Below are 27,406 nucleotides of genomic sequence, written 5' to 3' on the forward strand. Positions count from 1 at the left end.
ATTGTCATGGCATTCTGGCCACAGCTAATGTTGCAAGTTCTCTGCTCTTGTCATGGATATTCCCAGAGATTATGTTATAACATACACCCTATTTCAAGGATTTAAATAACTTGGCATATGCACTTCATATTGAGCCAGGCCCTGTTGTCCATGTTATAGTTTATTGAGGGAGTGAGCCCGGGGGTCAAATGGCGTGTTTGTGGCCAGTATAACCCATGAAGCCAAAAAAAAGTCCTATTCATTTAAAGAGCAATTTTTCCAAGGGAGAAATCGTTCTTTTCTTAAGCATAGATTTCACCGTATTGTTTTTACAGCAAATTGATCTCTTACCTTTCCAGGTCAGAGGTGGAATATCTGAATGCTTTGCTCTGTGAAGAGTTCAGTATACAGAACACTCTTAAATTTTTTCTTTGTGTTTAGCATTTGTTTGTTTTGTTTTTATAGATTGTTCAGCTTTAGTCAAAATGATTAGGTTTGCTTAACCCTAAATTATATGGTATAACACAGCTAAGCAATGCAACCAGAGTTTAGTTTTGGATCAGATAACTTCTTTGTAGTCATCCTTAAATACTTATTACATCTCTTTTTCCCTCCTATCTTGAAAAAATATTTTGTGTACATCAAAAATATGAGATATCCAGCATTTTCAGCCCTAAACAACAGGAGCGCCTCACTATATTACCATTAAAAAAATTAGGGCCACCATTAAAAAATACAAATATTTCTCTTTCAGATGAGATTTACAGAACTTAATATAGTATCATCTAAGCTGAAGGATTTGCTCTTGAAGATTTTAGTTCAGGAAATAACAGTTATATAAGAAGCTGGGCAGCTGGAAGGAAAAACTGTTAACTTTGCTCAAGATTTGTAAGATTTGTTGGTTTGAATTCTATACTCTTAAGTGGGATTAAATTGTTCAAAAAGCTTCAGCAGAACATGATTTCTGTGTCCTAGCAAAACGTATGGATGAATTTGGCATTTAATCTAGTTGAGACTCTCAAGTAATGCACATGTTTCATGATTTTTCAGAGCGGTACTTCCAGGGACTTTTTATTTGTGCTGACTCCATTGCAACAACTGTGTGAAAATAAAGCACTGAAACTGTAAATAAAGAAGCAGTTTCCATTGCAGGCAAAAACAGATTATAAAATGTATGCAAAGAAATTTGGTGCTTTCTTTTTGCTTTGACAGCAAATGATTCACTATAAATGCTCATAACTTTTAAAACATACACAGTAGCGAGCGCATGCCAAGATATTTAACACAAAGTTCTATGCACACCCGTTTCAGTGGTGGTACCGTGAACAGCCATGTCACTGCCACTAGTTGGTCATTTAATAATTGGACAGCTATTCTTTCAGTCCCTGCTATGAAGTTTCTTATATATTGGAACATAGAAACAGAGTGAGTCAGAAGGGTCCTCCGGGGCCATCTAGTCTGACCCCTGGCTCCAGTCGGCTCCGCTCACAACATGCCCACCATGTGCATGTCCAGCCTATCCTGGAACACCCTCACCGATGGGGCCTCAGTGACCTCTCGTGGAAGCCCGTTCCACACCCTCGGGGTCCTGACTGTCAGGAAGTGCTTCCTGGTATCCAAACTGATGGTGAGCCGCCCCGAGGCTTCGGCGAATGGGGCGGCATAGAAGTTCCCTAAACAAACAAACAAACTGAACCTTGGCTCCCTGAGCTTTGCTCCGTTGCAGCGCGCCCTGCCTTCCTCTGCAGGGGAGAACAGGTCTCTCCCCACCTCCACGTGACACCCCCTCACATGCCTGTATCTCGCCAACAGATCCCCTCGGAGTCTCCTCCAGGCTGAAGAGACCTGCAGAACTGTTAATTGTTTCTATCATTTTGTTCATTATGCATAGCATTATGTTCTTGGTGTGCTTGCACCTGTAGTCACTGAAAAATTAGCACGCGTTTCATCCTTTATTTGAATTGTTGAAGTCGTGCAGTAGCCTGCAAGGTTCTACACACATGAACGATGTGTGCTTTAACATTTAAATGAAATACCCTTCCTTGGCACTATAATTCCCGCAGTTTCCAGGCGGCTGAACATCAGTTACTCAGGTCTCCTCTACAACTTTTGCGAATATTTGGTTTCGTCCTCAGTGGTAGCTTGGTCCAGTTTTGCACCCAGAGACAGAGCAACGGCCGCATTTTTTTCTCCAAAAGCCCTTCCTGTATTCTTCAGGTATCCAGTGTATATCACCAGTACATTTCATAATTGCAAGAAGATGTAAGGGAGTGGACGAGGCAAAGAAAGCCTATTTGGATTGTAACTCTGACATTCAGTGGCATTGAGATAGGCCTGCAGAATATTTCATAGCTGTGTGGTTTACGGAGTGTCTTGGCTTCAAACTAGATGAGTCAGTGGTTAACAAATGTTTCTTTTTCATCTATGCCCCATTTTTGCACAGTGTGGCTGGGAGATCTTTGTTTAACAGTAAGGGTGGGGGAACAAATCTCCCCCCTTCACTTAGTCTATTGCTTTAACAAACAAGCAAGCAAACATCACTCCAAATAGAGAAAACTGTTTGGAGGAATGGCCTGCTAGGAGATGCAATGCTGAAGGTTCCGTCCCTCTTTCCCACTTTCATGGCTAAAAACTCTACCCTCTTTATATGTGAACAGGGAGGATGCGTGAGGCATTGTATAACATCTGGATGCATGAGGTGTTGTATAACATCTGGATGCATGAGGTGTTGTATAACATCTTGGCACATCGGGGGTACAAAAGCTGAAACAAAGCATGCAGTTCACTCAGATTTTCCTGCTTCCTCAAGTCAATCCTTGTGCTCTCTAGTTAGTTTGTAAATAAAACAATGGGGGAATTAAACACAATTAATACTTTAAAAGCATCCAGTATAGCACAAATTAGAAACAATTTTGTCGTTCCATTTTCTTTTCCATAATGGACATTTTCGGTAATTATTGTGCTATTAGTTGACAGAGACAGCTTTCATTTGTTAATGTTTTGTTTCATGTAGGGCAGTATTCACATAACTGATTCTGAAATGCTGTATTCCACAGATATGACACATTCGCTTTATTCAGAATAACCTACATTCATTGTCTAGAGCAAAATATTTACCCAGGTTCCTTAATGATTCATTATATGCATTCTTTCTGTAAGACACGAATGTTAAATTTGTTCAGTGCTTTCACCAATTCAGAGCTTAACTTGACACACTAGCAGTACATCAATCTTACTTTTAAGAAATTTATTTTCTATGGGTAGGTACTGCCCAGTAACAATTTTTTCTCTGGTTTATAAGGTTTTGTTTACAAACACCAGAAAATACAACATGAAAATAAAATCTAAACCAGAATAAAACCAACAGCACAGAATAGCTGTTCAACCAGTCTAAAAGTGTCAACATGTTTACAGTTTGAATATCTGAAAGACCACAACTCTGAATCCTTCTCATTTATTTATTTATTTATTTATTTATTTATTTATTTATTATTTAAAACATTTTTATGCTGCCCCCATCGCAACAAAGCCTCAGGCCAGCTCACAACAAAAACAAAATACATAAATATAACAATTAAACAGTAAAAATATTAAAACCCAGTGCATCTTGGCTTAAAGATTTAAAATCCTATAAATACAAATAAATTAACAATTAAAATGAGTTTTAAATAAAAACGCCTTAGCCTGGCACTGAAAAACAAATAACGATGAAGTCTTTTGCTTCCAACCCTTCGGCATTTACAGGAAAGTGTTGGTTAAGATCACTTGAGCCATGAAGAGTCTTACTCTCTGTTAAAATTTCACTGAACTAGCGCAGCCGCCATGTGTGAGTCTACAAATTTATGCATTTTTGAAACAATGGCGGTCATAACCACATGAAGACAAATCGAGTCCTCAGTTTCAAATTTACATCTTTGTATCATTTAACCTAAAAATAATTAAGGGCAATGATTTCTTTAAGGGATGATATTGAACTTGTTCAAGTAAATGACAGGAGAAACTACAGCATGTTGATAGCACATCTGTTAAATGTTCCCTTTTCTTTCTCTGCAGGAAAACAGTCTCTGGCTCCTCACAAATATGGAAGGAAACCGCACTTGACAGTTCATGGTGATTCTGAAGCTCATCAAAGAGACCAGCCGACAGCAATTTCTTTCAAGAACAATGTTAATGAACTCAGTATTACACAAATTCATTACACACAGCTTTATGTACAGGTATGGTTATTTAACATCTCTATATTTAGCTGTATGGGATATTGTACTGCTGATGTAGCTTACATTTGTCATACCTTCATGAAATAACCAAGGAATCACATCATAAAACATATAGTTTAGTCTCTGTATATCTAAACATTTCATTTAACTTTCTTTTGAAAGGTTTACATCATTTCCATTGAAAGGAGCAATTTTGATTCTCTGTTGAAAATTATTTTCTGAAAAAGTGAAGACTTCTGTATGCTATATCGATGCTTGCCATTATGCACTTTTATTTCTTTATATAATGTAAACATTACCCTGATAATATAAAATACTACTGTAGAGAAGCAAATAACATAAATATATGCTTCTTGAAAAAGGTAATGGATAGAGTCACACATAGCTATACCGGGATTTGTTTAGTGTAGTTATATTTTGTTTGAATATCCAAATCGCAACAAACTAGCATTTACTTTTTGGCATCAAGGCTCAGTCTGAAACCATTATTTGAACTGGATTTCTAAATCCTGGCTTGTCTTCTCTTCTTCTACCCCTAGTTTGTCCTGCTGTGTTTGAATCTGGAATCCTGGCCTGTTCCTGCTTGTTTTCTAGCAAGAGCAGCTAAAAATAAATGTCCCTCGGACTAAATTGCCTTTTTCTCCTGTATTCCTCCTCCCTCCTTTTCTCCCTGGGAACAGTCATTTTTCCATGTCCGGCTCCTCCCTTATTTAGATTTTCACTCATCCCAGAATGCCTATTCATTTTGCTACTTCCTTGCATTAAGGGACATGTATATACTTCACTAACATCTACCAAATACTGAGTATTGAAAACACAATACTTCATCTTCTTTCTTAAGTGAACCAGATATTTCTCTCTAGCTAGTCAAGTTCTTTGTGCCTTTGCAGCCTTTCTCTTACTAAAGCAAGATATGGGAGAGTATCGAACAGGGGTTTTTTTCCAGTTGCAATACCTTCACTATGGAAATCTCAAAGTTCAAGGAATTCCTCCTTTTTCCTGTGCTAGCAACCACATTTAACCCAATAACTATCCATACATTTTCTGAGTTCAGATTCCCTCAGTCAGCTTTGGTTAGTACCACACTTTATCACAAAAAAATGAAGCTAAGCTTTTCAGTGGTTGGAGGAAGAAGCAGCATCCTCATTTGCTTTCTCCCTGCACTGCCCTGGCCTGGATAATATCTAGCTTTGAGAGCCAGGGTGGCGCAGTGGTTAGAGCACGGGACTGGGACTCAGGCGATCTGGGTTCGAGTCCCCGCTCAGCCATGGAGCCCACTGGGTGACTTTGGGCCAGTCACAGATGCTCAGCCCAACCTACCTCACAGGGTTGTTGTTATGGGGATAAGATAGAGGCGGTAAGCTGCCTTGAGCCCTTTGTAGGAAAAAGGCAGGATATAAATCGGGAAAATAAATAAATAAATATTGTTGTAAGCTGCCCTGAGGCTTCGGTGAATGGGGCGGCATAAAAATGTTTTAATAAAGAAAGAAAGAAAGAAAAATAGTTTTGCCACCCCAAAAGTGTCTGGCGAGTGGAGTGGAGCAGAACGACACTCAGACTCAAAGCAACGCTGTCATGGCCACTCATTCTGCATCACTGGGCATTATAAGGGAGAGAGAAGTAGCCAGAAGTTTGCCACAACTTCCCTAGTTCTGGCCACAGTGTATACCAACAGCAACACGCTAATAGCTTTTCCTCCTCCTCTTCCTGCTCTCCAAGACTCGACTTTCTTTGAAACGTTGTGTGTGGAAACCTAGTTGAAAAGGGCATTTCATAGTTGTAGTAGATGAAAAATAGATGATTTCTTGATAATTTGATATCAGATCCCATAAAAGGTAGGGTCGCTAGGTATACTGCTGCCTTCTGTACTAACATCTCTTTGATATACAATACTGTTAACTTGCTTCTTTGTCTACAGACTTCTGTGCATAATTGTAATATAAACATGGGTTATTAAGATGGAAATACCAGCAATGGGCCATCAAAATGCTATGATAAATAATACATAACAATGCTTTGTATTAACATGCTATGTCTCATTGCACTGTTTGAGAGCGCAGGCTTAAAAGAATTTTTGAATGTATGCTGCATACGGGTTTGTTCATTATCGCCCTGCATAAATTATTCAGAGGCAGCTAAAATCTCCTCTGTTATCATGAGCATGGCATTTTAAAAAAAAAAAACCCATGGCATTATATCATTTTCTTAATAGGACTGTGTGCTAGCAATGAACTTCTTATTGTACAAGATTTTGATTTTTCAAATTCCTGTGAAGTGAATGATTAAAAATCCATAGTTGTGGACGCTTTCCTTTTACTTCATACTTATTTGCTACTGAAACTGGTATACTACAGTTGACAATTCCTAGTGAATAGTTTTGCAGGACCAGTATATGAAGGAGACATCTTGGTTTCCCCTGTCCTTTGTTCCACGTGAATGATATTTTCCATGCAAAACATACGTATTAACAGAAGTATTAACATATGTATTAATGGTTGTTCTTAATAGCATTCCCAAGCAGCAGTAGCAACAGGCCTAGCAGAATTCATAGACCCATGCATTTTACTATCCTGAAATACCATGGGTGGATTGTTTAAAGTGTTGTTAGCAGTTAAACATGAATTTCTTGCCTGTTAGGAGTCTATTATAGTTGAAAAGCAGCACCAGTCTCTGCTGTAAGTGATCAATAACTGGAGATACCATGATTTAGATCCTTAAAAATGAGAAGCTGTTCTCCCTACATATCCCCCTAATGTTCCCATGCTTCATAAAAAATGTAGGAAGAGGATATATGGGACATTTTTTTGGTCCCAAGTGCTCCATCCTCCCCATCTGGATTTGGGATGAAAGACCCAAATCCAGATGGGATCTGTGTGGAGAAGTGTGGGTGCAAAGCAAGCACAATTTAGGACATTGCACAGGGCAGATATGTTAACTCATCAGCCTACGAACCCAATTTCCTGTTTTCGTTGAGCTGGAGCCAGTAATAGCATCAGCAAGATCAGATGGGTGTCGTATGAACCCGGGTGTCCGAAAGATAAGGACCAGGAAGGGAAGACACGTACAGCTCGGGAGCAGATGTACACTTCTAGGCAAAGCTATTGCAAGGCAAAGAGAGACGTGTCCTGGATAGAGAAGAGAATAACTGAGATGCTGACCCAAGAGACTGTAGGCGTGTGAAAGTTTTTATACCTATGATATATAGATCTGGCAAAATAAGTAAAATAGTCAAAGGTGAGCTAAAAAAAATCAGGAGAACCAAGAAGCTCAGGCCAAAAAATAATTTAGTGGCAAAAGGTTGCATGTTCTATTAATGTCAGTGCGGGGAGGGAGAAATGGTCAGCTTACGTGTTTGAAGGTGAAGGAAATAGTATAACAATGCCTAATAGTAAGAATAAAGGAGAATGGAGGTGGTAATGTGAGTAATGAACAGCTCAGTCCTATCAGAATACAGTTCCGCATCATAAATATAATTAAATATTTCTTTTTCAGAATGTATTTGTTTGTCCCCAGCCAAATCTCCTTTCCCTAGGCTTGTGACTATAAATCAACAGTGGGGCATGTTTTGACTTTTCAAGAGGATTTACATCTTAAAAACTATTTTTGGCATTAGAGTGAATTACATTCCCGTTACAGTAACCCATCTGCCAATATATTTTTACTTTCTTTTTTTAATATATAAATCTCAAGGATCACTAACTGTGATGCTAAATGCATAGATAGATAGATAAGATAGATAGATAGATAGATAGACAGACAGATAGACAGATAGACAGATAGATACTACCCCCCATGTGTGTTTAATAATAAAGGGGGCAAAGGATTTTCTTTGGGACAGCCTGCAGTGGTTTTAACCCTTCCCTGCTATGAGCTGGACAAAAATTTGCCTTAGACTCTATGCTGCTATTAACTCTGACGGGAGGGGCTCTTTTCGCACCAGTTTCTTTTGATAGCATAATTGGAAAATGAAGCATTAGATCTCTCATCTCCCAGGAAAACTCCGAGGCTCATTCCCTGGGATTTTCAGTTAGGGCTGAGAAACGCCACTGTGTGAAATCCCGAGCTGCTGCCGCCGGTGTGTAGTCATCAGAGGCATGGAACGCCTTTCCGCCTTGAAGGCCGAATTCCGTTTCAGAGAAGCTCTTGGAGGCTGCATTCCAGTGGGACCAAAGTTACAGAGGGCAGGGCTGCAGGCTGAAGCGGTGCAGCCAAAAATGCCAGTATGTTAAAGCTTCAAGCCCTTTGCCAGTCATTAAAACTTAAGAGAGACATTCCTGGAAGGGGGAAACACTGGAGAACCTAGGAAACAGCACCCCCCCCGGCCCCGCTGCCCCAACATCTGGTTGCTGGGGGAAAGAGGTTGGTGCCATTGCTATCTGGGCAACCCAGGATGTCTGAATTCAGTTTCCCACCTGGGGAGGTCTCAAGTTAGGTGGTGCCTCAGCTCCGGGGAGTTCTGGGGTTGGGCTTTGGACCTGATGTTCTTCACTCGTGTTGTTAACAATACTGAGCTAAATGGACCCCTGGCTTCTTTTAGGGTTACTCAGAGATTGCTTATCTCTCAAACAACCCTTGACCTTTGGCTTTGCATGGCAGGACACCATTGACAAGCACAACTTGATAAAAAAAGCTCCTGTGGGCAGATCAACCCTATTCTAGATTGTCATACCTTGTGAACCAGATCAAAATAAGGCAGCTTCTTATGGTCCTGTGAATTCCTATACTGTATATATGGGAATGGAAAGTTATATGGAACGTTTTGGGTTATTTACATGAATCCCAACATGGTTGGCACACTGACAGTTCTCCAACCACAAAAGATCGTCATATTTTTATGCAAGTCAAAGCACAGAGAATGATTGTGAACGACTGTGATAAAGATCGCATTGTGCTTGTAAAAGCGACAGTTGGTCATTTAATCCATCTATAGTTCATCGGTTGAAAGAAGTGTTTTTCCTGTTGATGGGCGTTCATATTCAGATAGATTCTACTAAAAGTTAATATCACAATATGACAAGGGAAGCTATTTCAGGAGATTCTCTTTGCTGAGTAAGAGTTTCATGTGAAAATAGTTGTTAGTTCTGGCTTAAGTATTAGATGCTCCTGCAGCAGAGGAGTTCCTTCAAGATTTGAGAAGGGTCAGGATCTAACCTTTTGGGCAGAACTTTCTCAGCTGAAAAATCAGTGCATAATTTGAAAAGGAAATGCAGAAAGCTGCTATTTAGGTAAATGTTATTTTTTTCTCTTGAGAACAACCGGAGGGTGTTGCATGGGAAGGAATAATTTGGTGTGAACACATTTTTTCCGCTTGACTCACTGGTTGAAAGCTAAATGAGCTGTACAACTTCTAAATTTATATTCAGTCATAATAATATAGATTTTTCAAAAAAAGCAAAGAAAGGGGAAAATGATAATTACTTGAAGATTGTCTTTGCCTGACATGATAACTTGCCTCTTTGTAGCACTACTCAGATGTACTGAATCATTTGTATTAATATGTATTAATCACATATTATAGATGAAAAGAGAATGGGCTGAAGAGAATGGGCTAAAGCCAAAAGGAGAGCTTTCCTTAAAATTATGAGTGATGAGGAGAACATGGGAGATGGAACCTGTGACAAAGTTTTTGATTAGTCATTGGGTCCAGTTAAAGCTATTCTTAGAATCAGTCTGGAAGTAGTTCTGAATATCCAACTGCATGGGTTTGGGTCTTGTGGTTGTTATTTTGCTATGAGCTGTGCATTCTGGCTGTACTTGGACCTGCCTTCCAACAAATTTGTTGCAACAGCTAAACACAAACACAAAACCAGTGAAACCAAGAAAACAGGGCTCATGGGGAGCGTACGACGTTTTTGTAACTACAGTCGCACCCCCAGGAATGGTGTAACCCCAGTTGGCACTCCATGTGGTGAGGTGGGTTCCCAAACTCCAGATTTCGTTCATCTCTGATGTAAACAAAAAACTTGCATAGCACTGTATCAGCAGGCACTGGCCCATTGAAAGATGACGTTCGGCAAAAATGGTGCTCTCTGTGCCTCTTCGATTAAGGACAAGGCCATGTTGTTAATACTCGTGCCAGCCATTTACAAAGCAGGCAGTGGGGAAACTAAGCTAGTTCTTCTGGTGCCATATTATGCTTCGGCATTGTGTCTGAAAGAGAGGCATTCATGTAATGGTGGAGAGATTTGTTCTGTTAACCAATGTATTAATCTAATTCTTTATGCTTCTATAACATTTACTCTCTCTTGTAGTTTTGCATTTGAGAACTGTGCTCATTAGAGAGCATTATATACATCTTTTGTTATCCCCCACCCCCCGCCCCGGGCAACACAGTTTAGTGTGGATGGGGAAATAATCCTCCTTGGAAGGAGGTTTTAAAAAATCAGACTTCATTTCCGGTGAGACTAATGAAGGCAACTGCTGATCGATATTCAAGGCTGGCAAAGGCACAATCCTCATTCCCAACTCAATGACGAGCAATTTAAAAGAAATATATAAACGGAAGCCGTAAATATTGTGTTAAGGACAAAAATTGTGTGTATCTGGTTGCTATGGAAACTAGACAGACACATTCAGAGCAAAAAAAAACCCCAGTCTGTAGTGTGTGTGTGTGTGCGCGCTGTTTTCTGGCAGTGTTGTAAATTAGAAGTCATATTGACTCCTTTCTTCCAGTGATGAAATGCTTAATAGCTTATATACAGCATGCCTCCGGTTAAAGCACCCCAAGTGAATATTGGGTTCTGGGAGGGGAACAATAGGCCAACAGAAAAGAGTAGTGAAGCGGGAGGGGAAGTTCTGATCATAAGAAAAATGAGTTGGCCATGGGAACAGAAAACCTATAGGTTAACAGGAATGCAGGGCAAACAGCCTAGGCAGGAAATGAAGGAAGAAAATGTGGTGGGCCAGATTGTGGAGCGCTTTCTCCTGGAACGGTCAAGAACAGGATTCAGCCGCATTTTTCTCACAGAAAGAATGCCTGTCCAGACTCCATGGGATGTTACAGAGAAGGAACCCAGAGCCAGGCCTCTTGAGCAATGGGAGAAACAGTCCAGCACAACTCTGCCATGCAGTGATTCAGGCCCGACAGCAGACAAGCAGCTAGGCAGATTGGGAAATAGCATGTTCTCTTTGGCCCACCCTGCTAAGAAACAGGTTTCCATGTGCTGAGCTAGCTTCAGCTTTGAACTCATCTTCAGAGGCAAGTTAGGAGGGTGAGCACAAGGAGGAGGGCCTTCTCTGCAGTGGCGCCCAATCTATGGAATGTGCTCCCCAGAGAGGTCCGCCTGGCGCCATCGTTATTTGTTTTTCGGTGCCAGGCGAAGGCCTTTTTATTCAAACGTCATTTTAACTGTTAATAGTATTTATTTATTTTATTCTTTGGCCAGGGCGACTTATTTTATATTGTGAACTTATTTTATATTGTTAATTGATTCATGTTGTGAGCCGCCCCGAGGCTTCGGCGACTGGGGCGGCATAGAAATGTTCTAAATAAATAAATAAATAAGTGTCTGTGATGAGCACATTGTTACGGTTGCTGATTTCCTGTTGCCAGTGAGAGGGTATAGATGGCTCGCTAAGATAAACTGGTAAAATACTGCTGGTTGTTGCTGCCACATGAGAATCGAGGAAGCAACACTGGGTCCAGAAACTCCCAGCCATCTCTACCCAATTCCTTCAAGGGTGGTGTAACCCCATCGAGACAGACAGCCATTCTCCTGAAGGTCTGAGCATCACTGATGCTGCTTTTGAGTAGCTCTGGAGCACCCCATCCCACAAGGGGGCATGAATCACCTCCCCTGCCCAGATGACTGTTCCCTTCCTCTCTGGTTTAATAAGCCGCAAGGGCCAAGGATCCATTCCAGAAGAGTTTGTACAAACTCCTCCAAGCACCTCGCGTTCCTTAAGAGGTCCTTGACTTCTCCCAACTGAAACTCACCCAATGAAATGGGACAGCACCATATTGCATATCTCACCTGACTGACCAACAGTAACAGTGAAATCTAAGCCCTGGATCAGAGCAGCCATCAAACTTCTGGGTGGAAGGTGGGCTGGGGTATGGCTTCGCCATTAGCTGACTGGGCCATGTGTCTCTCTATCTGGCCAGCCCGCCTCCTCATGCCATATCTCCCTCTACCGATCGCCGCACTGATTGGGTCCCCCCCTTCCAAGGCTCTAACTTGAGGCCCATATTCTCTGCTTTAGGCAGCGTCTTCATTTAAGCTACATGTAGAAATGGAAAAGTGTTGGCGTTCAGGGTCAAAGTTAGACTCAGGTTAACTTGTAGGGCCCCAAGTAGATGCCATCCAGTGCTAATCTCTGTCACAGAGCCATTAAATATGATCAGAACTACCCCAGTGCAGAATTTCAATGCTCATTTCCTCCAGGCAATGCCAGGGAAATTCATGAGGGATTAACTGTGTCACTTGCTCATTAACTGCCTTGTATATGCAGATTGTCATTTAGGACTCTCATAACACTTCGTTCTGAAACAGACTTAAATTTTGATACAGAGTCAGCCAGCATATCCTACAATGCCTGACTACAGTATTAAGTATTTAACTCGCCATATCCATGAATGAGTTTTTTGTTTTTTTTTTTTTTTTTTTTTTTAAGCAGAGAACAAATTATTGCCTCTTGCAAAGAAAGGGGCATCCTGCCCTTTGACCAAGGAGGTGTTGATGCTCATAATGGCAAACTTTAGTAAGATGATGAAAGCGAATGCAAATTGTAGCATGAACCTTGTCTATATAGTCTGATGCAATCAGCTAAAATCGATTTCAACTGCTTGATTTTTAAATTGAAATTGATTTCAGATAATACACTTGACACCTCGCACCCAAAACTATACCAGTAGTAGCATCCAAGTAAGAAGAAATGCAGGTGATTGTATAACTGAACACTGTTGCTGTGTCAAGTATTCTGCCCCAATTAAGGGTCTTTTCAGAATTTTGATAGCAGTAGTTTATAGGACTAACTACTTAAAGATATCCTGTCGTATTTTAAACAAGTTGACTCTTGTTCTCGCCACTGAAATCAAATTCATTTTTCCCTTGTCTGACGTAATGTTCTCATTGATCTAGTACTAGTGTAATTATTTTGTACATGTAGCATCAGTTCTTGTCTCTTTCAATCTCTCTCATATATTCTTCTTTCTTTTTGGCTTCTGCCCAGGAGAGGTACCATTCTATTGATTTCAACATTTTAAAAATGCACCTGAACATTTCATTACTGATTTTTTTTAAATGTAGAGAGAAATAGTATTGGTAGGAATCTACAGTGGGTGCATGAAAGCAAAGGATTTCTTTGAAAAGCAAACTTCTAATTTTCAGTTGAATCTTAATCTTGAGAGCCAGTGTGGTGCAGTGGTTAGAGCACGGGACTGGGACTCAGAGGATCCGGGTTCGAGTCCCCGCTCAGCCAAGGAGCCAACTGGGTGACTTTGGGCCAGTCACAGACTCTCGGCCCAACCTACCTCACAGGGTTGTTGTTGTGGGGATAAGATGGAGGAGGAGATGTAAGCTGCCTTGAGACCTTTGTAGGAAAAAGGCAGGATGCAAATCAATCCTGCAATAGGAATGTAGCAATGGGGACAGCATATAAAAACTTTAAATAAATAAATAATCAATCAATCAATCAATAATGTAACAACTTGAAGTGTGTGTGCTCACTCTGTACTGAGAGTAGGCAAACTTCATTATGCTGAGGGCTCTGTTTTGCTCGGACAAAATTTGTCTGGGAAGGGGGCACAGAGCAGTGGTGAGCACAAGCTGAGTTGGCAGTAAAGGTAGAGGTTCCCCTTGACGTGAAGTCCAGTCATGCCTGACTCTCGGGGGCGCTGCTCATCTCCGTTTCCTGGCCGAGGGAGCCAGCGCTTGTCCGCAGACGGTCTCCGTGGCCACGTGGCCGGCATGGCTAGACACCGAGGTGCACGGGACGCTGTGACCTGCCCACCGAAGTGGCACCTTTTCATCTGCCTGCATTTGCATGCTTTCGAACTGCAAGGTTGGCAGGAGCTGGGACGGAGCAACGGGAGCTCACCCCACTGTGCAAATTCGAACCGGTGACCTTTCGATCAACCTGCCCAGCAGCACAGCGGTTTAGACCACTGCGCCACCTGCAGTCGCCGAGTTGGCAGTAGGCAGAGATAAAACCAAAACCGAATGGCAAGATAGCTGATGAGCGCCTTTCTTAATGCCAGGCGTTGAATATCTTTAAATAGGTTTTGCCTTATCTGTCACTTGCTTTTTCTTATACTTCTCTGCCCTTGCTGTGACACCGCTATCATCATCTTAGTACCTGAGGACTCCGTACCGATGTTAGCTCCAGAACGAACCATGGAGGTAGCCTGCCTGCACAGAGCTTGAAGAAAAGGAGTGGGGGAATTAGGCTGTTTTGGGGCCCACAAGTCGAAGCATCTTCAATTCAGCTTGTTGTGTTGACTCAAGCACACTGTCTGTGATTGAGGAAACTTAAAGCAGCTGTTCGCTGTCTCAGCATTTGGTTAAGGGTGGGCTTCCTCCGAAGAATTCAGAAAGATAGGTTATTTGGATCCGTGTTCAAAACAGCCTTTGAAGCAAGGCTGAACTGGTCTGCCTAAAGTATAAGCATTAGAGGCATCCCTAAGAGTCTGACATTTTGAGAAAATACTCTGGTTTCCTGGCATTTACTCAGGCCACTGTTAAAAGTGTGCAAAGGTCAGCTGCAATGGCTCTCTGCACAGAGTGAAGTGTCAGTTCTCCTAACCAGGATGAGAGAATATTGTTGTGTTCCGTGGAGAGTCCTTTCCGTTTTTCCCCTACATGGAGGAACCAGGTGAGGATTTCTTGCTTTCATCCTGACAGGTGATAGCAAGTAAAAGCTAGCTTCTTTTTCTCTGTATTTCTGTTACTGTAGATGTACACTATCTAGTTTTAAATTTTTATTCATAAGAATCCATTAGAGCAGCGCTTTTCCTCTTTCCTATAGAAGTGTGTGATTAATCATTATTTTAAGTTGCTTTTCAGTTTGTTTTGTCTCTATTCCCTCAGCTATTACAGCACTTTAATATATCTGTGTAACTGGCATGAAAATACTGTTTCTCATCATTCAAGGCTGCTAAAACAAAGTGAGGTGGTTAGGCTATAAAAGTAAATCAATCTGTGATTATTCATAAGAAAAATAATATTTTCTTCAAACCCCAAAATAAAAATGAATTGTTATGCAAATACTGTAAATTGCTCTGTCAAAAGAAAAAGAAAAGTCACTGACATTGTTCTGTTTGGAATACAAATCAGGTCTGGTATTAGCAGCAGTTCTTTTACTGAACTGTGATTTGTTGTGTTAGATTTGTTGCGTCAGCCCATTCGCTCCCTTTGCACATCTTCAGTATGGAGATTTTCAGCAAAATATATTTCCCCTGTTAGAAATAACAAGATCTTCTGTTTCACTGCCTTTTGGGATCTTGCAGTGTTGGCTAATCGGAGTTTGTATGAAGTGGTGGAATTGTTTCTATCATGCTCCATCTCTTTAAACATAACTGGATTTGTACAAGCTTGGGCAAACCAGGTAGATCCGCTTATGTTGAGATCAAACAGCTCAGTGATTTGAAGAGATCTCTCCAGTGGAAAATGCTTTTTAAAAAAATAGCTTTCATAGATTTTCGGAACTTTTCCCCATGAATAGATTCCATAGAATTCCACTGTTCATATAGCCAGTGGTAATCTGGGTTCTCCTGCTTCCAGTTTATTATACTGTATAATACTGGAATCAGAGAATACCTGCACAGGAGAATGTTATCACTTCTCATTGAGGAGGTACTTCTGTATGTACAGCATTGGAAATGTCCGTCCTTAATATCAGGGAGCGTACGTAGTATACCCGGCATGTCACAGATAGTGTTTTTTTGAAGTAATCTCGTGTGCCATAGCTTAGTGGTAGTGCAACCAGCTGCTGGCAACCAGCTTCCGCCAGCGCCTTACTGAGAAACATCTAAGTCTCATGGTGGCAGCATCCTTAATAGCAATACATTTCCCTTTCCCTCTTCACATGCTGTGGTGGGGGAGGTACGCAGTTCTGGCTTGGCATTCCTGAAATTCATGTGACAGTAACATGTTCTGTTTCAAAGCCAAAGAACCAGTTTTTATCCTTCAAAAACCTAAACTTTGAACAAAGGCAAGTACAGAAATTAAGGAGACACGAGACTTCTGTTACACTGCCTTTCAAATGATGTGCTGCATTATGTTTTGAATTGCATCGTACACATCAAAATCTTTTTCCAGATTTTATAAAGATTTTGTTTTGGGGGGGGGGTCCAAAATTAATATGTTTTTCTTGTACTTGTTTGCATTTGCAGATGTTCTTAAGATTCTTCCAACTCTGAAATGTTCTAGTTGTACTTATCCTCTGTTAAGTTCTTTCTTTCCTCCTTTAATTTCTATACCACCCAACAGCTGAAGCTCTCAGCATTTATGTAAACAGGCAGTAACATAGGGTGCAAATTTTTCCATTGCTATATTTTTCCATGGAAAATTTTCCACACCAGATATGTTTGCATTTATCCCTTGTTGTCTGGGCTGTTATACTGCAATCGATCATGTTGCATTGGCTAAATATAGGATATAAAGTAATTTACTCTTCTAAAGCAAGCATTGAAAACCCTGGAACTGGAAAATAAGGTTTGACGGCCTTTCCTGTACACGGTGTAGTTGTGCAGTGTAACTAACTTCTGTTTGCATCACAACCATGCTGTATTTGGCCTCTGATGCTAACATTCTTCAGTAACAAACTGAAGGAGAACTGAAACTAAAGCTGTGATTAGTTGTTGTTTTGCTTACGAGCATATGAGTAACTGTGCTAGTTCAGCCCAGAGGTCCATCTACTTCACACAGTGAGCAAGCAGTTACCCAACACCCACCTGCCCAAGTTCCTCAGCTTGTGCCCACAAATCCACACCCATCCTTTGTCGTGATGGTCACATACCATCAAGTCATCTTCAGTGCGTGGTGACCCACCAAAATGCCGTTTGCTAAACAACCCTGCTCAGCCCTTGTAAACTCAAGACCGTGACTTCCTTTATCCATCTCACATTTGGTCTTTTTTCTTCTGCCTTCGACTTTTCCTGGCTCTGTTGTCTCCTCCGGTGAGTCTTGTCATTATATACCTGAAGTAGAACAGCATCAATTTTGTCATTTTTGCTTCCAGGGAATTTTTGCCTTGATTTGACTAGGTCCTACTTATTTGCCTTTCTGTGGGTCCAAAGTATTTGTGAAGCTCTTCTCCAGAGCCAGCTTTCTCCACAGTGCAGCTTTCGCGCCTTTAGGTAGTGACTGAGAACACAACAGTGAGGACACCCTTGGCCTTGGGCTCCACTGGAACATTCTTAGACTTGATTATCTTTCCTACGCCCTTCTTTGCCGCCCTTCCAGCCTCAATCATTTTCTAATTTCTTGGCTGCAATCTCAACACCAATTTCTTGGTATGACTAAGCCGAGGTATGCAAAACATTTCACAATTTCAATTTCTTCATTGTTAACAGTAAAGTTCTGTCATTCTTCTGTAGTGATGATTTTTGTTTTCGTCATGTTCAGATGCAGTTTTGTGCTTTTTTCTTTCACCTTCATCAGGAACCATTGCATTGCCGCTTTCTGCCAGGAGTGTGGCGTCCTCTACATATCTTAAATTTCTAAGGTATCCTCTGCAGATTTTCTACCTCTCTTCTTTAAGGATGATAGCACGCAGAATGGTATTTGCATATGGTCAGTCGCCTGGGGAAATTTAGAGGGATTCTTGTTAGGATTGCCGTGTGACTAGAAATAGATAATCAGGAAATAAAGTTAGGTATTGCCTTTTCCATGTATTGAAATGTAGAATTGAAGAAAATACGCTTGAGACAGCAGGGTAGGCTTAAATCTGCCACAAAACCTGTCGAGTGAGTGCTCTTGCAACAGCAGTAGAGCTGCTTTTCTGGAATGGCTCTTCAGAGCTGAAAGTGTTTTTGCTGCTGCTCTTTATTATTGGATGGTTTGACATTTTATCCGTATTGTTGTAAACCACCTTGCAAGAGCTCCTTCTCTGAAAGGCACCCTAAAGTTATTTTAAAAAAGATAAATAAAAGTTGTTTGAGAGAGGTATCCGTCCCCGTGTCTGGATACATCTCACCTAATTATACCTTTTGTTCAAACAGGTTTTGCAGGTTTTTTAGAACTGCGCAGAAACCTGCAACTTGTGTATCTGAGGCAAAGGGGGATAAGTGTAAACAAGGTTTGCAACAAGCCTTTCAAACTGCCTTAAGCTCTGCTCTCAGGGGGTGGGGACCTTTGCTCCTCTGTCTCTCTCCTTTCTTTCTCTTGCAAGAAGAGATGCTCTTAAATATGCAGCGTTGCCTTATACTGAAATATTTGCTCCGTCCTAATTTTGCCACAGTTTCCCACAGTCTTTTAACCGTGGATGCCAAGGATTTAGTCCAGAATATTATCAATAGAAAGTATGTTCTCTGCCTCGAATCTTAAAAAAAAACAAAACAAAACTAGCGATGTATACCTTCCACTTTTCTTTTTTACTGTTTTGATGATAATTACCTGGTTTTCTCACTCCCAGTTTATTGGATGTTTTAAAACTCTGTTTTATAACAAAAGATATAACAGAGATTCTTCATGATTTATATACTATATGCCGATTTCCTTGGCAATATAACTGTCTTATGTTTGCTAGTTACTTATGGTATGTGTAAATAACACATTTTAAATTCAAAGTATTGACTATCCTAGTCATAGAAATTTAAAGCATCTGGCATAATTTTATACATTATACATTTATACATAATTGTATGCCATCCTTATTACTGTCAGAGGTTTCTGGACCGATTTGTGATATATGCAGACGTTTTCTCTTCATTAAAAGATATTGGGAATATCTAAGCTTAACTCTCTTGGATTTTAAGCCGTTTGGAGAATGCCTAAATGTATCCAATTTGGGGAAGACCAAGTACCCTTTTAGTTCAACAGCTTCTGCAAGCAGAGAAAACAGTTTTCACAAAGCTTCCCTGGGTAACACGCAGGTGTTGATAGCGCTGAAATGTGGCATATAATGAAAGGCATGAGGTATAAATTAAACATTAAGATTTCTGAAGGATGTTCTGCTTAAATTGATGCGTCTTTTTATTATTTGCCCCCCTCTGTGGTGTTTGCTGTTACGGAATGCAAATGGGCCAATCTTAATTGATCATTTCATAATGTTCTGCGTGCACCGCGTTGAGGCATAGTTTGGTTTCCCTTCTGCCCGGCGTGCTGATGGAAGGCCACACTCTTGCAAGAGCGCCTGTTGCCGTGAATGGTGATTAGCTGGTTCTGCAGAGAGCTGTCAGAATTGGGGTTGGCTGCCTGCAGAGCATCCTGGAGTAGGCTGGTCCTGGGAAGCTCCTCCTGAACAGGTGAACGGAAGCACTTCCGATATGCCCAGTGTAAGGGGAAAACAAAACAAAACAACGTTGTGCTTTGGCATGATGAGCCTAGTGATATAAAAGCAGATGATGAGCTGATGGAATTGCCATGGCGAATGACTCCAGCATGCAGGTGCCTGCACTGCTCGGTAAACGAATCAAGCCTTCGTTTAAGGGGAAGATTTTGCAGCAGAATGCTTTGAAAACACACGTCTAATAGGTGCATTCATTTTAATAGGCTCATTCATTGAGTTGGCCTGATTAATTAGAGCATATCACCATCTGGTACTTGCTGGGACTATTCATTTTTAGAATGTTGAAATTGCAGGGAATCGTGCACAACAATTAAGTTCCTTTTAACTGGATTATGTTGGTATAAAGTAGGAGGTCTTCATTGTGATTCAGCCAGCACACATCCGAAGGGAACCTGCCAGCCTGAAATTCAGAACAAAGAAAGAGTCCTTTAAATGCACAGAGGAAAAGGGATCCTGCATGTATTTCTTTCATTAGACAGACTGATAATAGCAAGAGAACCAAACATAAGTTGCGTGTAAGCAGGTGGCGATTTCAAGTGCCTGGTGGGTGTGGGTATGTGTATGCATGCATGCCTGCAGATAGAATGCAGATGTTGTTCCCGTCTTTTGCTTTGATGTCTTTATTGTCAAAGGAAGACATTAAAATGTCGATCCAGCTTAGCAATGGCACATACCTCTTGGCATCCAAAGCTGTAGCTCCCTCTTGCCTCAGAAGGCTACATGGTTAGACTTGGTTAAAGTTAATAAAAATCTGCACAAATACATCTGGAAGATCTAATAATCTGATGGCAGAATATTTCATTTGAATTTTTCCTCCAGTCTACCTAATAATTTGTGTCTTAATACAATGTGTTACAATGGATCATTTTCAAGATGATATATGAGAACATTCTCTAGTTTAAGAGAATTCCCAAAAGAACCAAATTTTCCTCTAGTTTGCTATTAGCTTGTTTTCTGCTCTTGCTTGGGGTTATTTATTGCTGTAACTATTTTACCCTTTTAGCAACGAGATATATGATCAAAGGGAAACGTTCAAAACTGGCATGTCAAGTACCGATTTCTCTTTCTTTTTCTAACACAAACTTCAGATTATTTAATTCATTTGAGTCTTTATATGGATTTCATCTGACTATTGCTATAAAAATCAAAGCTCTTAAAAAAAATCTTTTAGCACTTTATTTGAAAGTAGGGCACCTAATAAAAGGAATCTTATAGGAAGTATTGAGCACCCAAACTAATTCCAATTTTGGATGCTCCCTGCTTCTGAACTCATTCAGGTTAGTCTGCCACCAAGAAATAAACAAGCTGTGAGTATCAATATCTTGGGGCAGGCTGGAACTGAATGAAATGTATTAATTTTTATTTGGTTAATTAGATTTGTATACCACCTTTCTGCCAAGAAAAATGAAAGTTAGGGCAACTTAAACAGCATCATATTTAGCTGAAAAAGTAATGGAGCAAAGGCGTGCTCTGCCATAGGCTGTTAAAACTCTGCCTTAATTTGAGTGTAATGCAAGGCATCATTTTGCCATAATCGGATTAACAGAAAATAGTGTTTCTAAGGATGTCTGAGCAAGAGCTTTCTCATAAAACCCGAGAAAGTAGTATAAGCAACTCAGAATTTTAAACCATTTTTCTTTGAAGCTTTCTTGCAGATACTAGCATATTGCCTGCATGAAATTGGGAAATAGTCAGAATCATGTTTCTTTCATCCTTTCCATTGTTACCTTAAGCACTTCAGTCATTGATGTTACCTAATATGAGGAAACAATTGTAGGTGTTATTTTTAAGAAGTACAGTGTGTGGCTGTGTAGTCTGTACTCTCACATCATGAATTGCCATCATTTTCACAACAGCCCCTTATATTCGGGAGACCCCATAAGAGGAAGCTTTAGCACTATCTTAGAGAAGATTGTGAGGTGCTATGCTGTGAAATATCAGAGCCAAGTGGAATAGAAATTTCTCTGATTGTGCTACACCGCCATCTGGTGTTTGGGAGTTCTCTCTTCTTTTCTGTGAGAATTAAACAGGGACACTTGTTTAATTGTTTAATTTAGCAGGCACACCATGCATGACATGGTGTAGCGTTTATGCAGATTGACAGATCCCCAGGTTCTCCACTTACAGTATCCCACAGTGAGATAAACGCAACTCTCATTATTCTTTAGGGGAAATATTGTTATAGTTTGTGGAATGTTTAGTAATGTAGTCGTAAATCTACAGTGAGTTTTGCTGATTGCATAATAGCTGTGCCTGAGGAGGCAGCCACTAAATCAACCTCAGAACAGTCTTTTGCCTAAATCAATGTCTTTTATACAGTATGTTTTGCTGCTCAGATCTGTATTCATTCAAACTAATTAGAAGGAAAAAGATGTTAGGTTCTCAGACAATTTGAGGTGGATTCTAGAAGCGTACAAGTTGACGTTTGTTTCCCTTTGGGTTTAGTAACTTCAAAATAGGTTGCAGTTAATTTTGAAATATTGTATTGACTAGGCATTCATGCAGCTTGCTGTGTGGGTAACCACATGAAACAACTGCCTAGAGCTTGCTTCATTTGAGAAACATTTATACAAGCAGTTTCCCACATAGGCCTAGAAATTTTTACCATGTGATCACCAACTGAAAAATGGGCCATTGCAATTGTCTGGCTGAAAATTACTGAGACCACATGAGTCCTTCAAACAAAAGCTTGACATATGGAACTCTTCGTAGTTACATTTAAAGAAATCCTCCCACCACTGCCTCCTACAAGATATTCTGTTTGTACGGTATGGAGGGATTAACAGAAGCAGGCCAATTATCAGAAATAGTACTGTGGGGGGGGGGTGTCAGACATTTTGAATATGTTAGGCCCCTAGTCTTGCACCTTATATTAGATATAAATGATGTAACAGCTGCAACAGTCTACTACTAATTTATTCTTGATAGGAAAACTGCAAAATCTTTGCAGACTTCTTAATAGAGGGCTACTAATTACACTGGGCAACTAGGATACATTTATATGTCAACACCAAATGGGTACTTGCGGAGAAACCTGCTTTCATCACAAGCCTGTTCTCTTCCAGAGATTGTTTTCCACAATTATGCAACATCTTTACAGTGAGAATTCCTTCTGTTGCATGGCTTCAAATTAGTTATTTATCATGTTTTTATCTTGCCATTCCTCCAAGCACCTCAGAATGATATTCAGGGTTCACTCTCTATCCATTTTATCCATGCAACAACCTTGTGAAGTAGGTTAACCTGAAAATAGTGTTTGTTACAATAAGTAAACAGGATCAACAGATACTCAGTAGATTAAAATGTTCTAAGTTGTATGTTCTAAGTTGCAATGCACACATTGATCTCTCACTGATGGGTAGTTTCTTATCCATTTTATCTTCTTTCTTTTATAGGATGAGCAGTATGTGAGTATACCGATGAGATAAACAGGCAAATTGATAACAGATGAATGACTTTACTATGCACTGAACAACGTCTGAACATCTGGTGCTTAGCCCTAAGAAAATGTCTGCTTGCAATGCCTTCACTGAACATGTATGGAAACCCGGTGAGTGCAAAAACTGCTTCAAACCAAAAAACCTACACCAGTTGCCTCCAGCCACTGAAAAATCTCCAGTTTCAAATACAAATCTGAAAATCAATGCAACCTCCAACAACAACCCACGTGCTAGGAATACGGGGAACTTTCGACCACCTGTGGCAAAGAAACCCACGATAGCTGTGAAACCCACCATGATGACAGTAGATGGACAGGGCATCTGCGGGGAGGCCACCTCACAGGATCTTTGCGAAAACAAGCCAGCTATTGCAGGATGGAACCAAAACAGGACGATCCTGAACAAAAAACCACTGAGTAATAATAATAACGATGAAGATGACGACAACGAAGAAGAAGAAAATGAAGGTTATAGCCATGTTCACAGACCTTATGGGAATAGCGATGAAGTCGGCAAAGCGCCAAGTAACAATAATGGACTGACGGAAGTTTTAAAGGAAATTGCAGGCTTGGATGCCCCATCCTCTCTAACAGGAAATGAAATTAATTCCAGGGAAGCTTTCTTGGGGAGAATAAACAGTCGTTACAAAAAGTCTTTAGAAAGAAAGATTCCTCCGAGCTGCATGATGGATGGAATGAGAGATTCACAAAATAAGCATGTCGTGCTGAGCGGAAGCCCTTATGTGATAAGCAACGAGGGAGGCCGTTTCTGCTACCCAGAATCCTCCAGTGGAGATGAGAGTGAGGATGATCTGCTCTTCGGCAGCATGCATGAAGACCACGAGAGCTGGGACGAAAGTGATGAGGAGCTATTAGCAATGGAGATCCGCATGAGGGGGCGACCACGCTTCGCTAACTTTAGGGCTAACACTCTCTCACCTGTCCGGTTTTGTGTTGACAAAAAGTGGAACACCGTGCCTTTAAGGAACAAATCTCTACAAAGGTTTTGTGCAGTAGATTATGATGATAGCTATGATGAAATTTTGAATGGTTACGGAGATGACCCTGTGATGCTCTATGGGCAAGAAAGCGTACAGAGTATGATGTCTTCCGATTCCATGTCTCCTGACTCATCTCTGACGGAGGAGTCTCGCTCTGGAACAGCCAGCAGTTCGTCTCAACGACTCTGCAATGGTGGATTGTCTCCTAGCACTCCTAAAGATACAAAATTGGTTGAGGAAGAATATCGGGGTTCTTGTGATGATCCGCCATTGAAAGCAGCCAAAAAAAGTCCCCAAAATGCAATGAAAACTTTGGAGACTCATAAGGCAGTGCTTGCCCTTAGGCTGGAAGAGAAGGATGGCAGGATTGCTGTCCAAGGTGATAACCAAGAATGTAAAAGTCCTTCGGGCGTCCCAGGCAAAGCTGCAGTTCCCAATTTGATCCACATGGAAGAACAGGCAAGACCTTATAGAGTGGTAAATATGGAACAGCCTGTGTGCAAGCCATATACCATAGTGGATGTATCCGCGGTCATGACCCATGAATGTATAGAGAATCAAGCAAGAAGCTTAGATACAAAAGGTATCCTGTCAAACCCAAATTCACCAGATACTGTAAATCCAAATGCGACTCCTCATTCTGTATCCTCTGGGCAAGTAAATACCAACCTTAAAAAGTCTAGTGCAGTCAGATACCAAGAAGTTTGGACTTCCAGTACAAGCCCACGACAAAAGATCCCCAAGATGGAACTAGTTGCCAATACGCCAGGACCTTCTATTCCTGTAAGGAAGAATGTCCATAAATCTGCCCCTACTTCACCTACATCAACAAATATTTCTACAAAAACAATTCCTGTTAAGTCTCCTAACTTGTCTGAAATTAAATTCAATAGTTACAACAATGCAGGCATGCCACCCTTCCCAATTATTATTCATGATGAGCCAACTTATGCTAGGAGTTCTAAGAATGCAATCAAAGTTCCTATTGTCATAAATCCGAATGCATATGACAACTTGGCCATCTACAAAAGTTTTCTAGGAACTAGTGGAGATATCTCTGTTAAAGATAAAACCACAAGCGTCATCAGCCACACATATGAAGAAATAGAAACAGAAAACGCAGGATCTGAAAGCTTAGCTAACAAATCTGAATTTTCCCAAACGAAAGGGTTAGCTAATAACACTGAGAGAAGACTGGGTTCAGTGGCTCAGAAAGTTCAGGAATTCAATAGCTGCCTTGGTAAAGGTCAGACCTCACCCAAAAGTTCTGGCCACAGCTCCCCAACAAAATTACAAAGGACTCTTCAGGAGTCTGCAGCCAAAGTGGAAGATACACAGGAGATCTCTACTGGTAGTCGGGAAAATGCCTGCTTGGTACTGTCTCAGATTGTCGCTTCCATCCAGCCTCCACAGTCTCCCCCAGAAGCCCATCAGACTGGACCGAAGTCTTGCAGTGTTGAAGAACTGTATTCCCTCCCCCCTGATGCAGATCTGAGTAAGAGCACCCCAGTGCGACCCAAATCCCTCTTCACAACCCAGTCTAACCCTGAAGCTGAGGGGATCAAGTCCACGGAAACGGTGCCAAAGGAAATCCCAACCAAGTCACCCGTCGTCCAGCCTGCAAAGCCAGTCTCAACTTCCCAGAATGCTGCAAGCCCCAAAACTGAGCAGCCTCCCCCATTCCCGCCTCCCCGGTCCACGTCTTCGCCGTATCATGCGAGCAAAGTGCTGCAACGGCACTTCAGCAATTGGACCAAGCCTATGAGTCCTAGCCGGTCAACGGAAGCCGAGTCGGTCATGCATTCAGAAGGTAGACGTTCCGTGGATGCAAAACCCAAGCGCTGGATATCGTTTAAGAGCTTTTTTCGTCGCAGAAAGACTGAGGATGAGGACGATCGAGAGAGAGAGAAGGGGAAACTGGTGGGCCTCGATGGAACTGTAATTCATATGCTCCCGCCCCCTCCCGTTCAGCGCCATAATTGGTTCAGCGAATCAAAAACGGATTCGAGTGAGAAACCTTCTATTGTCTTTATGTTTAAATGTGAACAAGCCAAGATGGAGGCAAGATCTGATGAAACCAAGACTGAGGTGGAACCAGCAGTTGAAATTGTGACAGCGGAGAGAGGAGAGAAGGAGAAGTCTCTAGATATGTCAGCAGAAGCCCTGAAGGACCAGTTTTCATCACTCCAAACTCCAAAGGAAACACTCAGGTAAAGTACAATGCCTTCATTTATTTGCATTCTATATTACAGGCACTTTCCTGCTTTCTCCCAAAATAAGACATGTAGATGCCGCTAAAAGTGGCACCGTATATTTATTAAAGCTGTGCGCTTTCACACCTGCATCCAGTAGATTTTGGAAGAATTGCAGTATATACACCCTAGCGGCTTACCGCCTAAAGGTATAGCCCTGCTCCTTCAGTACATGGAAAGCAAAAACTGCAGCGTAAGCCTGCCTCCTCTTGGCTCACATCGGGCAGGCTGCTCCTAGGCTGTGTGTCATGCAACATACCAGAGCATTTCCAGAGCTGGTGCCATTGCATGCCTCCCGTGAAGCAAGCAGCAGCCTGCTCGTTCTTCGGCTCCCAGCACACGGCTTTTCACCGCAGAGCCCAGGATTAGACTGCGTGCAGGTGCAGGTGAGGAACCGAAGTGGGATGTCCTACTGGATGCTTATCAGATAGGAGGATAAGATGCTGGGGGGATTTATCTCAAGAGCCCCTCTGAACCCGGCTGTCTGTGTGCACAGCGAGCGGGAAAATCATGGCCTGACTTGTTTAGGGGGGAAAACAGCATCTTCTGGTACCTGAAAAAAGACTGGGCTATTGTTTGGTACCTGAAAGGAAGCCTAATTTCATCTGATCCGGGAGATCAAATGGTGTTAGGCTTCTTTTGACCAAGTAACAAATTATAGAAAATTGAAAACATTTTAAACCTTCACTCTAAATACTTGCTGGAAAGCCTAAAACTATGAAGATAACCATCAAGGAACATGACATTTGTCTGAGAACGGTGAGTGCTGCGGCGCTTGCTGAGAAATCAAACCGATGGCCTAGAAATAAAATAAAATAGGATTATGAAACATCAGATTGACAGTTTTCCTGAAGGCATATCAGCAGGGGAAACTGAGATTTTGTTTGTTTATTTTTTACCCTACAGTGGATTAGGAAAGGTGGTGGCAAGTGATAACAGTAGGCTGGAGCAGTTCAAAGTTATGGTTATGACATCTCTGGAAAGGTCATTTGATCGTGCCCGTGGCACTTGCAAACTCTCTGTCATTTTAAGGAATAAACATCTGCAGCTGAAGAACTTGCACTGTAT

General features: G+C 41.3%; 1 protein-coding gene across 4 annotated transcripts in view; it reads left to right on the top strand.

The window, feature by feature from the left end:
- PEAK1 (pseudopodium enriched atypical kinase 1) overlaps nt 1-27,406 on the top strand; it is a 67,096-nt gene that overhangs the window by 17,798 nt on the left and 21,892 nt on the right. For all 4 annotated transcript variants that reach the window (XR_006416630.1, XM_044450483.1, XM_044450485.1 and 1 more), the window contains exons 2-3: nt 4,033-4,196; nt 23,042-26,296. Coding sequence is in view for 3 of the 4 variants with exons in the window: in XM_044450483.1 (XP_044306418.1) it covers nt 23,154-26,296 (3,143 nt within the window). In the remaining variant the exon portion in view is untranslated. The remainder of the gene's footprint in view (nt 1-4,032; nt 4,197-23,041; nt 26,297-27,406) is intronic.

Source organism: Varanus komodoensis, unplaced genomic scaffold (genome assembly GCF_004798865.1).
Source record: "Varanus komodoensis strain SLA01 unplaced genomic scaffold, ASM479886v1 scaffold67, whole genome shotgun sequence".
Lineage (NCBI taxonomy): Eukaryota > Metazoa > Chordata > Lepidosauria > Squamata > Varanidae > Varanus > Varanus komodoensis.